Consider the following 15,477-nt stretch of genomic DNA (forward strand, 5'->3'; position numbering starts at 1 on the left):
ATCAGACTTGGCAGTTCTGACTTTAAAGGGGCAGTGTGTAGAATTTAGTGACATCTAGAGGTGAATTTGCATGTTGTAGCTGAATACCCCTCACCTCACCCTCTCCTTCCAAACAGGATACCTGTGGCAGCCTTCAGTTGTCATAAAAACTCAAAAAGGTGTTTAGTTTGTCCAGTCTGGATATTGAAAAACAAAAACATGGCGGCCTCCGTAGAGAGGAGCCGCTCCTGACGAAAAATAGAAAGTATTTAAATATAAAAGGCTCATTCTAAGGTAAAGAACACAAGAAATAAAATTCATATGAAACACACTAGTAAAAACATCACTAAAATTGTTTATATTCAATTTCTGCCAACAGATCCCTTTCACACTGGACCTTTGATAGGCCAAATTTGATAATACTTTCAAATACTGTTGCATCTAATTCACTGCAGTGGCTGCGATAAAACAGACACTGAAAGTGATCTAAACGATTTTGTAAATCAGTGTGTAATCAAACTCATATGAGGCTCACAAGACGAAAAACAAAACACTTCTCTCTTAATAATCACTTTGACCCAGTGATTGGATGTAATTTGATTTGAGTGTACTTGAGATGAAAATTCATTTTTGTTTTTTTTGCATGTTGAATTCCCACAATACCCAAACAAAGTCCTGAAATAGCTCACACCAAGGAACAGCTTACCGAACACAAGCTCTGGATGGATACCATCATGACTATAAACAAAACAGACAAGTTGCACCATTTACTCCACTACACAGACACAGCATCTTTATTTTTATTCCGCCCGGAGGCAGCACTGGCACAGAACAGGAGGATTTGGCAAACAACACTTGTTCAGAAGGGCAAATGTTGACTTTCAGCACAAGTAGACTTTAACTACAAATTCAAACTTTCTTTTTCACAACAAGACTAGGTCACAACCGAGTATATGAGCGTATGATCAATGTGTCCAGAGAGAGGTGCCTTGCACTCACAGGGTTGTACAGGCAACTCTCTCCAATGGAAAATATTTGTTTTTGTTTCATTTAGAGAAAAAAATTGCTAAAGGTCGAAAACAAGGATGCGATGTTGGTTTCAAGGTTGAACAACAAATTTAATAGCTCATAAGACAACAGCTAACATTTGCATTCAACCGCTTCCTATCCACAAGGACTTTTTTTATATAATCTGGGAACAAGGAAGTGGTTGAAATGCCAACATGAGATGTTGTCTAATGGTAGCTAATCAAAATATGTTGATGCGTCATCACTAAGTAACAGATGTTGTGACATTATCAATCAATCAGGCAGCGACTGACACTTGTGTTTAAAGGACTTGTCCCTTTATCACGGTTCCTGCCAAAAAACAGCTTTTTGGAATCAAGTGAAGACGATCACACTTCAACCAATCACTTCAGGACAACTTTTTAAATTGGCTGCATTCAGACTCAACAAGCAAAGTCAATGGAAAAGAAAGGCAGCAAAACCTTGAGTCTGGACTGCAAGTGTGATTTGTTTACCTGAGTCTGTGAATGTTTTATTGAAGGATTTGTCACAAAGAGCTTCCTGGACCAAGAGATTCAGACATTCTGCTTTCAAAAAAATGACATCAATATCCTAAGGAATGAATACACGATATACAGCTTCATTAATTCAAGCAGATGAATATGAAACATCGAAGGTTACAAAGATATTGAGTTTGTTTATCTGTGCTTCACGCATTCACATGTGACTTTAGTTTATGTTGCATTAACATAAGTCATTATTTCAGATTTAATTCAATTAAAGTAATTATATGTCTTTTAGAATTTTACTTTATACTTATATTTTCACACTAACACATTCAGTTATAAGATTCTTTGTGTTTGAGGGAAAAACTACTTTTATCATTTACAAACATATAAACAGACTTAAATACACTTGTGATATAATTAGTGTTCCATTTAGAGATAACCTTAAATGTATGTCTGGAGCTAAATGGTGGAATGAACCAACTATATATATGTATATATATATATATATACATATATATAGTTGTATATGTATAACGGTTAATTCAATGCTTCAACAGTTCATCAACGAGAGCCACATAGTATTTTTTTTTATCATTATGACATCCACTTTGACTGAGGCAAAGCATTTTATATCTTTACATATAGCAATCTGACAATGTCTATAATATAATATATGAATAGCCTTTAGTTAAACATGTGATCCTAACAGAAAAAAAACCGCTTGGATGAAAAAGCACAAAGGTAGCTGAATTTTTTTTTTATTCCATTCATATCAAAACATTGCTTCCTATTTATGTTTCAATAAACTACACTGCCGAACAAAAGCTGCAGAACACCCACTATTTATTTCAATTTTTACTGAAATTTAAGCAGTTCAAGTCCAGTGAATACATTTAAAGAGCACAAAGGTAAGCTGTAAATTGCCCAAGGTAAAAAAGGTTATGACACAAAAAACTGAAAAATGTTTTTTAGCTTGGATAAGATATTTAAACTTGTAATTGTACCTTTAAAGTTGCCCACAGTGTCTGCTCTTTAGTTGATGACTTACAAACCTTCTATCCCTTCAGGGACAGACTGTGTTACTGCCTCTCCCACATTATTAGGATTATATCAAGGAGTAAAAATATTCTGACACCAATATGTAGGCCAATATATTTAAAGAAAAGGCAATGATTCCAAGATGTCGTTATAATGGGGGTTTGATATTTTAGAGTAAACTTTATTATTAACTGGAAAGACACTCAGTAGAGTATAGTTCCCTTATAAAATTCAACAGACCAGTTTTATTTTGATTTGCAAAAACCTATTTTCTTTATCAACAGCCATTAACGATTCTCTGAGAAATCTCACATCTCACAAGAAAGTGAAAAAATTTAGAAATCTGCATCCGCTCCCTGATCTGGACCACATCATATGTGATGGCTTCTTCCTCAGGTTGTGTCCCCTCCACAAAATTTCATGGAAATCAGTTCAGTAGATTTTGCATAATTCTGCTGACAAAACAAACAAACCCAGACAAAGAGATAAGCTCCTTGTCAGAGGCAACTATACGTAAAAAGAAAACACAAATGCAACTAAATAAAGACCCTGAATAAAATAAATAAATTAAATATAATTTCCTCTCCACAATAAGTTTTCTCACTGACATTTTTTTATCAGTAAAGCAATAAACTAGTTGTTTGCTTAACGTGATGGAGGAGCAGCACAGTCTCCAGACTTCAACCTCAGGGAGATGGTTTGGAATGAACTCGGCAGCAGGTGTTTCTGAACAATATTATATTTCTAGTGCAGAAAGAACAACACCTGACCTGATTAATTATTTAGTTCAAGAAGATGTAATTATTTAATTCTGTTTATTTGTCCTGTGCTATGATTTCAGAAACGCTGAATTCTTGAACGATTAAACTTCAAATAACAGCTGGAAGAATTCATTTAAAAATGCTGATGTTCTACACAGTTTGATGGTAGTTTATACTTATGAATGTTATTTTCAAGATAATTTGAGAGACCTGTTCCTGGAGGAAGCCATAGTCAGAACTTTTTGACAGAAATTGTGCATTTGCTTTTTTATTCTATTTGAATTGTTCCCAGGGCTTCTTTAAATATTCAAGACATCACAAAGACTGCACTGTGCAAATGTTGAAAAACAGAGAATTGTTCCAAAACTGAAGCAAAAAACCACAGTTAGACACACGTCTACAGGACATTCTAAAAGTCTTTGTTTCTATACTAAAATCAAACCTTCCTCTCGGTCTTCACTATCAGTGTGTACGTATCATGCATTTAACTTGGCGATAATCAATATTTTTACATCATTAGAAATTGATTAATTGCCTTTATGTACTGTGACAGCGCATCATCTCACTCGTTTTGTTTACCAGCTTCAACATTACTGTTTTGGTTCTTTCACAACTTTTATCAAACCCTATAGACACATCAGGCGGCTGCGATCAGCTAGGAAACACTGACGACAGCCAAGAGAGACGACCACAGGACAAAAGGAAGACATTTCAACGATGGCGGACATTTTTGAGGAGAGACTTTGTGAAACTTCAGGTGTTCACATGATGTCACTTCTCCTGGGCCAAGGAGAGGTGCATTATCACAGCCTCCTCCACCTCTAACTATTGCCTCACACCTAAGCCAATGTAAAGGACGCATGGAAGTATGTGGACAGTCACAGTTATACTGTTTCAAAATAAATGTTTTCATATGTAAAGTCAATATAAATGGGCCTTCTTCCAGTCTGTCTATTCTTGACAGTACATTTCAAACTTGGGTAAAGATTGTGATTCTCATCATTGATCATGATTGTGCGAGAGGGGAATGAATCCCAACCTTAACTCAGAACCACAAGGGTGTCCAAAGAAACAAATTCAAGATATTAAATCGCTCACAGAGCAACACATGTACCCAGTGAATGTCAACAAGGCAGATCAGGAGCTCTCCAATGGTTATGATATAGATTTATGTGTTCTGACATCCCACAGATGGTGTGAATTAGTCAGGGAGGGGGGTGCCAGCACAAGTTCAAGAGAGATGACCTGGCCTTCAGTCCGCCACTTGGGAAACCAAAGCAACAGATTCACAAATCTGCTGCTGCTGCGGCAGTGAAACAAGCCAGAGACGGCTCCAGCAGCTGTTACTGAAACTACAGAAGAGAAAGTGCTCCCGTAAACTGCCTTAATCTCATCATCCTTGAAAGATAAACAGCGCTGAGAGGAGCCACAGTCGCACAAATGTGCATCAAAATGGACTGAGTGATAAAAAAGCTACATTGATTTTGACAAAGAGCAGAGGAGGAATTTTGTAAATATGAAGACGCACAATCGAGACCAAATGGGTTTCTAAATGTGTCACGATTGATTTTGTTTTTCAATGCCTGGATGTGATTTTGAATTTGAGCGTAGTTTTCTATTAGCTGGATTTTACCGGGGATATGAAAGTTGATACGAACAAATTATTTCATTAAGGATTTTTTTTGAAAGGTAACAGTAAAGGGCTCCAGCTTTTTGTGTGACATTTCATTTCTTCACAATATACCAGGTTCTGTGTATTTTAGGGAACGAGCCAAAAGCAGACAGGAGACTTTATGTTGCGCAAATAAACAGAAGAACAGGGAATTAGTAGATTACCAAAGGAGATATTTACCACAACGGTATATCATGGAATAAGGGATGGAAATATAAACTTGAAAGAAAAGAGGAAATATAATAAACAGAGTAAATATGTACACATGATAGGTGACTCACCTGATTGATGTGTTTGAGTTTGTCAATGATTTGATTTATCACAGGGTCGGCGTCCTTCACCTTGACTTCTGGGTTTCCACTCTGAGCTTTTATCCCATTGCCGACCACACGGAGGGTGTAGCTGTGAACAAAGTAGAGAAGACAGAGAGAACAGAGTCTGTGAGTATCTTCATTTATCCTCCTGTCATCAGAAACACCACTAGAAAAAAAGAAATGCCATTGGTGCAAGGTAACCAAGTACTTTTACTCGAGTACTGGGCTTAAGCACAAATTCTTGTCCAATCATTTTCTGCTTTATTTTATTATACTTCATCCTCTTTCCAGGGGCAATACTGTACTTTGTACTCCACTATATGTATTTAAGAGGTGTAGTTACTGGTTCATTTTCATCCAGGCATCCATTCATTGTCTATACCACATCATCTGTATCCTCTACAAAAGGGTCCATCTGACATTGGGCGAGAGGCAGGGTCACATCCTGGACAGGTCTCCAGCGTATCACAGGGTCAAAAAACACAAACATACATTCACAATCACAATTACACCTACGGCCAATTTAAAGTCTTTAGAAGAACACGCACACTCCACACAGAAAGAACCCAACCAAACATTTATATATCACATATAAAACATCATACGTTTTAAATGCATGAGTATAAAACAGTTGCAGACTCTAGTTGGAGCTACTCTGTTTTATTTGTCTCTTAGTTGTTCAGCCGTTCTACCTAAGAGAGACATTCCCCCTCCAAACATAGCTTATTTAAATGCATGAGGCCCACAAAGGTAAAACTCTGCAATATATTTCACACATAAATACACAATTACATAGAAGTGGAAGAAGTGAATACAGACGTCTTTGGCTTGAATTGGCTTTTCCTTATTTCTTCTTCCATGAATCATCTCACAAGCGCTCAGATTTATCTTAAGAGCCTTAAGAGGGCAACTATACATAATGTAGTTAAAACTAACTCCACCTGGAGCAGCAATAAAATGCTGTTTACACAAAATTGAGTCAGTACCCACAATATCATAATATCATATATAAGATCCTATCCTATCCAACCAAGGAAAAGTCCCATTACTAATATACGTTATCTTTTCTTCCAGGCAGTCTTGGTCAAGATAGGCAGAAATTCAATACAAGCAGAGCACATAAAACATTCTAAAACACAGCCAACAGAATTAAGCACAGAACAGATGCAGAAACATACATGGAATCAATGGCAACAAATAATAATTTTTGGGAGCTGATGCTGAAGCGTAGGACAAAAAATGTAATATAATTCACATCAAATGTAGTATAAGTAAATATAAATTAAAGACAACACAAATACAACTAGATAGAGAACGTTTAACATTTGAATGTAAAATATCAACATAAATGCACATCTTTAAGCACATATTAAGTCTGTGAAATAAATATTGTCATATCAGCAAACAGAGGCAGACACTGATATGTCTGTGAAAGGCTCATATCTGCAGAAAACATGGGCCAACCCATCCATCAGTAGGGCTCTACATTGTAGTATAATAACAGTACTTTACTAGCGGAGTACTTCTTCCATTACAGAGGAATTCATCCATGATGTGTCAGAAACTCACTACTGTCTCTGTGAACAAAATCAAACCTCTAATCTCTTCTTCTCTTCAGCAGCAAAATTAAAATATGATCAACAAAGTGAACTCATAGAAAAGTGATGGTAGGATTCTTTTGAAGTCTTCTGCTGAGGTTAAAGTGGGACTGTTGTTGTTGTTGTGGAGGAAACATGATTCATCTGCACATGAATGTGTGTCACTGCTGCAGTGCTGAAGCTGAATATGATTTCAATGGTTTATCAAAACTAAACATCAAGCCCCACATGCATCTATTAATCCACATTGTAAGTACAGTATACCTTTGACAAAATTCATCTATGATTTGTGCCCTGACGTTTCAATATGCCGCATTAATCCTGGTTCTAAAGCACGCTGTTGTTTTTATAGCTTGGTGAAAGGCTTCAGTTCATCTCAAGGACTCATCATTATTTAGTTTCAGTGCAGTTCAGCTTTAATCGCCCACCACAGCAGCCGATGAGTGAACGCAGCTCACACCTCCATCACCAACACATTATTTCATCAAACTACTGGATCAAGGTAAAGTCGCACATGACTGAGAGATCAGCTGAGTGTGTGTGTGTTCGCTATATCTGGATTGGGGAATTAAAAATAAAACATTTAAAAAAATAAATCAGTGGCTAAAATGACCAGTGGGTAATTTGGCAGCAGCAGCTAACACAAATTGGATGTTCTCATGCAATATAAGGTCAGAGGAGAAGAAAAAGTATAAATAAATAACGTTCAGGAAGCTTGTGTGCCTAATTTATTTAAAAGAGAAGGTGGGTGACAGAACTCAAACTCACTCAGTTTGTCTGGGTCCTTCAGATGTAATTTTGATATTAAGTTCCTGCAAATCTGAATGTGATTAGTTTTGTAGAAAGTAAATCCTCTGTCCTTTTTACTTTTAATCAGTGGTTGGTCTGATATTGCCGTTTTTTTCTTATTAGCTCCTTCTCATCTTTCTGTGGCCTCTGTCCTCCTCAGCTCTGCTGTGGCTGCCATCCACTAAAATATTAATCCAGACATTTAGAATCTGTCTGCAGTGGCGACGCGTTGGTGGTTTAAAGAACAGATGCTCAAAGTAACATTTATAAAAAGGAATTTGTTTGGAAGATTTAAACAAAACAAATATGACACAATATGTGAGGTTATTGAATCAAAGATAGATATTACTCAGGTTTACTGTTGGCAGCTGGGGCCCAGGAGGCAGAGCGGTTTGCCAACCAACCCAAAAATTGCCCTTAGGCAAGATGCTGGACCCCAAATTACACCTGATGGCTGTTTCCAACACAGTATGAATAATGTCTGACATGTATGTGTGTGTGTTTGTTTGTGTGTGTGTGTGTGTGTGTGTGTGTGTGTGTGTGTGTGTGTGTGTGTGTGTGTGTGTGTGCGTGAGTGTGTGTGTGTGAGTGTGTGCGTGTGTGAGTGAATGAATGGATGCTCCTTTCACTGTAAGGCACTTTGAGTGGTCGCTATCTAAGCTATTTGAACACAAGCTATAGAAATAGTTAAATTACCATTTGGCTTAATTTCTCAGACTTGCTCTACTGAGTGTGCCTCATGTTATTTAATTTCATTTTAAATTAATTTAAAAATCAGATTAATTAATTTTATCAAAAAGTTGGCATGTTGACCTTTCTTCACCCCGAACTGAGTAATTAGGGAAAAGGTTTGCTCACATTAAAGAGATTTTAGATATAAGAGGATGGAAACATCAACACCAGCTGCGGTTCGTAATGAACCAGCCTGTTGCAGTGCCTGCCGACAGCAAGCTCTGCCATGACTGGATCCCTTTGATGGCTCGACTTGTTGAGTGCATCTAAACCTATTGATCCATCAGAATGTGAGAGTGAAAGTGAAGGCCCCTGTTTGCTCTGTGCAGCAGGCGCCTGTGGCTGGATGCTGACGTGTTGGGACTAAGCTGCACCTGATCCATGTATAATGCAGCTGAGATTCAGCTGCCTCCAGCTCTGTTTAATCCACGGACACACCTGCTGAGATTGAGCTTGTATGTGTAACAACCGGAAAGACGGTAGTCCTTGTTGGGTCTGGCACTTCTATAAATTGTTATGGGTCCATCCTGATAAAAACAATAAAGGTGGAAAATAATCAGTGGAAAATGGAGTATCCTGGGCTCCCGTGCTGCACTTGTAGCCTTCGATAATCTCATATGTTGCTGACAGTTATCATGAGAAGCCGCCCTATGTTCCAAATAGCACAAAGGTCCACCTCTTCATGACCTTTGCCGCAGTCTTTTTCCTCCTCTCTGTACCGTGTGATTAAAAGTAGATTGAACAGATTACATCAGAGCCATCTGTGCACAGTTACACACGATGAAACTGTGCACGGCCACATCTGTATAAAGTTATTACCTAAAAGTGTTTTATATTGTGAAAACCGCTGCATTCATTTAGATGCAGTTACATGTGAAGCATGTATAAAATATGAACATTGGTAGACACACACGCACGCACGCACGCACGCACGCACGCACGCACGCACGCACGCACGCACGCACGCACGCACGCACGCACGCACGCACGCACGCACGCACACACACACACACACACACACACACACACACACACACACACACACACACACACACACACACACACACACACACACGCACACACACACACACGCACACACACACGCAGCTCCTCTTGGATTCAGTAAACAATGCATTTCATTATCCTGTTGGGATCCATAACCTGCAACACGTACAATCTGGTGCATGGCTGGTAATGCAACACAAAAACTCTCCCGGGGTTGCGACACCAGAAAATGAGGGTCTGCAGCTTAAATGTGCCACAGATAAAAAACATTGATCACAGTCATCATATATTCTTCAGATGAGTAAAAAGCACACAGAAGCATCAAGTGCAGCCTACAAGAAGATATCAAACAGCAGAGTGATTGCTTGTGTCTCTGTGGACCAGCAGCAGGATCCTATAATCTATAACCTTCTCCCCAAAGGGACGCTTGGTTTGCATCTCATCTCTGCTCACACTGCTGTTCAAGCCCTAGATTAAAAATTTCATTTTATTCTTGGCTCTCATCCCTGTCTCCCACAGCCATGTTTATCTCATGTCCAGAACAAAGAAATTGGAGGCTTCCTTTGCCTCCTACCTTGACTTCAGGACAGAGTAGAATTGGTACGTAAAGGAAATTCATGCTGATCATAGCACAGGAGGAGCAGCACGGCTCCAATCAGTAAAAAAAACACAGATGTAAGCTACTGTGCAGAATCCGAGTTCTGTTTTCTGTTTGTAATATTTTTATCTCACGTACATTATCGTGTCTGTATCCTTTTGATTAGGGCGCTGAGGACAGGGGACGTTTGAGGCTTGAATTTGACTGTAAAACAACGCAGGCAAATCAAATGAAGAGAACTTAATGCAGCTACAGAAGAAATCCTTAACAACCTGACAGACAATGTTCAGCCAACAAAAGTGCAGTGCAAGTACAACTAAATATAGAAATACTGTGAGCTGCACAGAAAATACAAAATCAAAAAAAAAATTGATTAAGACAACGTCGTTGCTGTGATGGTTGTGGTTGAGTTACTGTTTTTATCGAGTCCAATAAATAATATTCTATTTACATAAACACTTATGAACAGATTCCTGCAATAATATCAGGTTGAAACCAAAATAAACTCTGCAATAACATATCGTCATATAGTACCAATTCTCCTTTTAGCTCCGTTTCCACTTTCTACAAACTCCTCAGGGAAATATCTGAATATCTTTGGCAGCTATTCAGTGCTGAGCAGATATTATACAGAAGGTTTTTAGAGCCATGTGGCTAAAACCAGCAGCCAAATGACTCAGCTGTGGTTGAAACTCAGAGTGAGGGTGTACAAAAACTGTTCGGCCTGGCAGCCAAACAACGAGCTGACATAAAGGTCGAGGGGAGCTGCAGAGGGAGCCGTGTTCATCAGGTGACCCTTCTGACGGAGTATTTATAATTAGAAGTTAATAGAAATTACAGGTATACTGCCGTAATATCTTAAATGTCTTTTTGTTGGTTTGTGTTTTATATTTTTGCTTTTTTTTTTTAGATCTTGACAAACTGGTGATATTCTTTATCTGCATTAATATGTCAAATTCACAACCTGGCAGAATTTCAAAGGTATAAACTGGTTTTGGATGTATGACACACACATTTACATTTTTCTAAATTTGCTTATATTCCATAGACTGTTGTCTCCAACACAAACTAAGATGGAGTTTTCAAAGATGCTTAATGTGGTTTAATCAATGAGGCAGTTTACTGAAGGTCGTCATAAGTCACAGGTGGCTCATGTTTTAAATCCATAACTGTTCTTCTGCTGCCTTTCCTGTATCAATAATGAGCTGCGACTGAGAATGCCTGTTGATAACTGGCAGTCAGACCAAATGTATTTCAATTTCGAGTTCACATGAAAAATAACTACGGTGACAAATAACATTTTAAACAGAAAACAGAAAAACGTAACATACATTCGTTCCACAAAATTCCGTGAAAAAAATAATAAATGCAGAAATGTGAGCACCTTCATGAGGATGTTATGGAAGGAGGAGTTCAGTGGCTCGTGAGATAAGGCAGGTTGACCGCGCACACATGTTCATGGTTGGCTGGGTTAGAAACAAAGCCGGCCTGAGGCTCGTAGGCTAGAAGGCAAAACCTGCCTTCCAGTTGTCACAGAGGAAACGCACCTTCTGGCTCATGGCTGGGCGCTGAGAGGATCTGGGTGAGTGTGCCACTTCAAAGCAGCCTGTTCACTTAAACTCAAAGGGACAGAATATACTTGAGGCAAGACAATAGAACATATGCAGTTTATTGTAAGAAATCAACAGGAGGGCCATGTTTCAAACTAACATCTGTTTGGTGCAATAACCCAGAGTTCATTTGGCAATAAAGAAAATAATTCACGGTGACACATCACTGTAATCAAATAATGCTTCAAGATTTCCACACCTCCTGTAGGAAATGAGCGCATGTTTGTATTCCACAATATGTACAGTAAGTCCAGATGTTTCAGATTCTATAGGGGTGTCGTTTTTTATCTTTATGCACAAATTCAAAATCAGATAAATTGATTGACAAAACTTTTGCAGACAGGTGGTAATAAGGTATTTTCATAAAGGATTATTATAATCAGGATTACAATGTTTGCCAGTATGTGTATCTAGAGCTGTGGACCATTATCAGGAGCTGTGACAAAGAGGATAAGACAACAGCACTCAATGTTGCCTCTGGCAAAGATTTAGGTCCAAACATCACTACTGCCATGTTTGTTCCAATTACTAGGAAGCCCTGATCCTTGAAGTTGTATTGACTTGTGTCAGTGAGATGATGGAATTAGCCAAACAGAGCTGTTTGAACAAGGTGGCAGCGGTAATTAATACGGTGTGGCGGTCGGTCGGTGGGTAATGGGCCTTTTGTGTCAGGAGTCTGAACTGTTATACCGAGATGTTGTGGGTTTGCTGTTATGAAGAGACACAGTCGCTGCAGATTCATTAACTAAGTCCTGCAAGACTGTGGAACTCTGCAGGAGGAAAATAAGTGCACTCTAACAACTATCTTTTTTTATTAAAAGTTTAAATTTCATTTACTTGTGTTTATGTTGAGATCAGGATTTTCGTTGTAGTTTGATCGTGGTACCCGGCTCAAGTCTCCATAAATTGCCAGAATATGAGCAAATGTGTGAACCCCCTACAAAGCGTAGCGGGAGGCTTTAAAGGCCCAGAATCTGCTTACTGAGAGGAATGTGGCTCTACAAGAACACAAATGATCCAACTCACTGCTGGAAAACATTTGGTTTCCCAGTGATAGATTTCTGTGTTGGTGCTGCTTTGGTGAGATTTGGTTAAAAATCAAGATTTAAACAAATAAATGTTTTGACTGAATATATTTGCAAAGCTATTTTATGTATTAAATCCTCTCATGATAGCTAAAGCATGATTAACGTGTCTTATGGCTTAATTTAGTTAACATGTTGAGCTGGATTAAGGTCGGGGGGATCATGTAATCCTCAACATCGTGGTCTAAATTAAATAAATTCCAAAAATTAATTTTTCAATATTGAACCAACACCACAGTGTTTAATGTTCTATAATGTTCTGTTGAGTCTGAACATACAAACACACTGGACATATGACAACATCCAGTGTTCAATTATTTACATCGAAACACCTCCTCTACCTGGTTTTATGACGTGTGCTACTGTGTTATTAACATTGACTGTATATAAAATGGACAACATGACATCTTACAAAAAGTGAAGCCAAAGTGTCTTGATCACCTCCTGGTGGCTGGCTGCAGTATAGGTCCTAAACCCTGCCAAATCAAGATGGTTTCTGCCACTTAAGACAGAAACCATATCTGTTTTTCTGTAAAGTTTGGTTTTGATCAGTTATTTGATGCCATAAAAACGGGCTGAAATGTCATGAATGATACTGGAGACTGGCTGGCTCGTGATTGGTCGAGGCCATGACACTCCCCCAATGTCCCCCGATTGTTACTGTTCAAATGACGGCAGCGATTGTATGCAGGATATTTTGGCTCCATTGAGGAAGTGGAGACACGTCATCCATCTTTACGTACAGTCTGTGGATCCTATAGTGTTGCACATCTGTGTGATTTATTTGAGTATTGGTTTGGAACTCCCGTGGTAAAAAAAATTACCCATGGGGACAAAATCATCTTGAAACTCCCTGGATTGTGAAAAACGCTGCCAGTGAATGTTATGCAGCAAATTATGCTTCTTGCCTTGTTCTGTTTAACAATGACACAACAGCTTGGAGGGGCGGAGGGGGGGGTTGTTTATGCATTCATTCATGTTTTGTTACAACATGCGTTGCTTTGGGAAATCGCACTCTTTAAAACGGCACGGAGCCCCGAAATCCCTGCACGAGAGGAGCGAGGTGTGAGCTTGTAGAACAGACAGTTTTCTAAACCTACAAGGGGGAAATCAATACATGCATCTATTTATTCGTCACTTCTCTCGCTAACAACAGTATTTCACCAGTGCACTCGGGTGTTAACAGGTGGCGATATCAAAGTCATTGAGGAAATTTCAATTACGCACCTGCACTTCAAATAGTGGCTGTATGGCGAAAACAAAGCTAATGAATGAGCGCTGACTGCTGCGTGTTTAGGTTTGTTGAGCTCTGAAACTGTTTTTGTGGCTGTAACCTCCCACTGCACCAGCCTCGCCCCAACAGCCACAACAAAGCTATTTATAAGTGTATATAAAATACATTATCCCAACACTTTAGACACATTTACATAAAAAAAGTGCCAGCATATGGCCTCTTGACACTGATGCCCAAAACAACACTTACCTCACATCCACCGAAATCCATTATTTGGGTAGTAAAGAGTGTATTATATATCGGAGCGATAATTTCCCAGTGAGGATAAGTGGCTCTGTGTGAGCAACTGCATCATGCATGCTCTTAATGTTAAATAGATATCAGAGGTCCAAATTGCACTGGAACTTTTATAACATCTCTTAAATATTGGAGTTTTATGGAGGGTAATAAGGACAAATGGAAAAGTTGACTATCCAGGAGCTACAATGGCCTCATAAAAGCAGATGGTCACCGAAAGAGGGAATTTTAAAAGATGTTAATGCCCCACAAGGGCAGTAATGTTCAAGATTAAACAGATGTGGCAAGAGCAGGGCGGACGATAAAAGACTCATCAGAGCTTTTATCTTTTATCTGTGATCAACATGCTCTCATCTAAAATAACGTTCTGCTGTATTTCCTTTACCCTGCATCAATACTGCATCTTTTCCGTCTGTCTGGAAGTTTCATTTTACTGCACAGCAGATAAATATCCACTATAATTATTTCCAAACTGTTTTTTTCTTTCTGTCTCAGTCCAGTGCAGATTATCAAAAATAATCACCGATGATTTTTCTCTCTGGCACAAAACGTAAGAGGCTTAGTCATCTTTGCTATCTTCATCCACCGAACAAGCTTGTCCAAATCTCCAGACCTTTTCCTTGAAGATGCATCGAGAGGACGGTTATGAATTTATGAGGTGCTCTATAAACACGGATAAACAAATCAACAGGCCTCGAGCAACACTCTTATTCCCGAGCTATCAAACAGTCAAAGCAGCCAAGACGTCAGGTTTAAAGTAAACACTTGAGCAATGATTGGACTTCCTCTCTCAATGCCACTGTTTCACATCGAGCACAGTGGAGGAGCCAAAAGGAGCCAAAGGAGCACTGAGAGATTATGATCAGATTTGAAGAAGCATGCTTCAGCACTTTTCTGCAGAGATATTTAGGCCAGGATATTAACATGTAATTTGTCAAAGCTATGCTCAGCAGTGCTGCGACTCTCACTGTCTGTGAATGGGACTGATCATTTGCTTTTAAAAGTCCTTGTATGTGTACGAGCAGAACGAAGCTTCAGATTTTAAAATACATCAAGGTGAACAGAGAGAGATCTGCACCCATTTGATCTGATGCAACAGACAATTAGCTTTAAAACTGTTTTTTGTTTTTTTTTACAATTAGAAGCATTTTGTCGCCGTCTGCAGTGATGATGGAAGAATTTAGCACAAAGCACAAAATACTAAAACCTAAATATTGTTAATGATATGATACTTACAGGTACATGCCA

At 38.8% G+C, this 15,477-nt stretch overlaps 1 protein-coding gene across 2 annotated transcripts in view; it reads right to left on the bottom strand.

Moving 5' to 3' along the window:
• Positions 1 to 15,477, bottom strand: part of gpc5a (glypican 5a) — a 116,888-nt gene that overhangs the window by 55,694 nt on the left and 45,717 nt on the right. For both annotated transcript variants that reach the window (XM_069525236.1, XM_069525242.1), the window contains exon 7: positions 5,249 to 5,369. In XM_069525236.1, the coding sequence (XP_069381337.1) occupies positions 5,249 to 5,369 (121 nt within the window). The remainder of the gene's footprint in view (positions 1 to 5,248; positions 5,370 to 15,477) is intronic.

This window comes from Paralichthys olivaceus, chromosome 1 (assembly GCF_024713975.1).
Source record: "Paralichthys olivaceus isolate ysfri-2021 chromosome 1, ASM2471397v2, whole genome shotgun sequence".
Classification (NCBI taxonomy): domain Eukaryota; kingdom Metazoa; phylum Chordata; class Actinopteri; order Pleuronectiformes; family Paralichthyidae; genus Paralichthys; species Paralichthys olivaceus.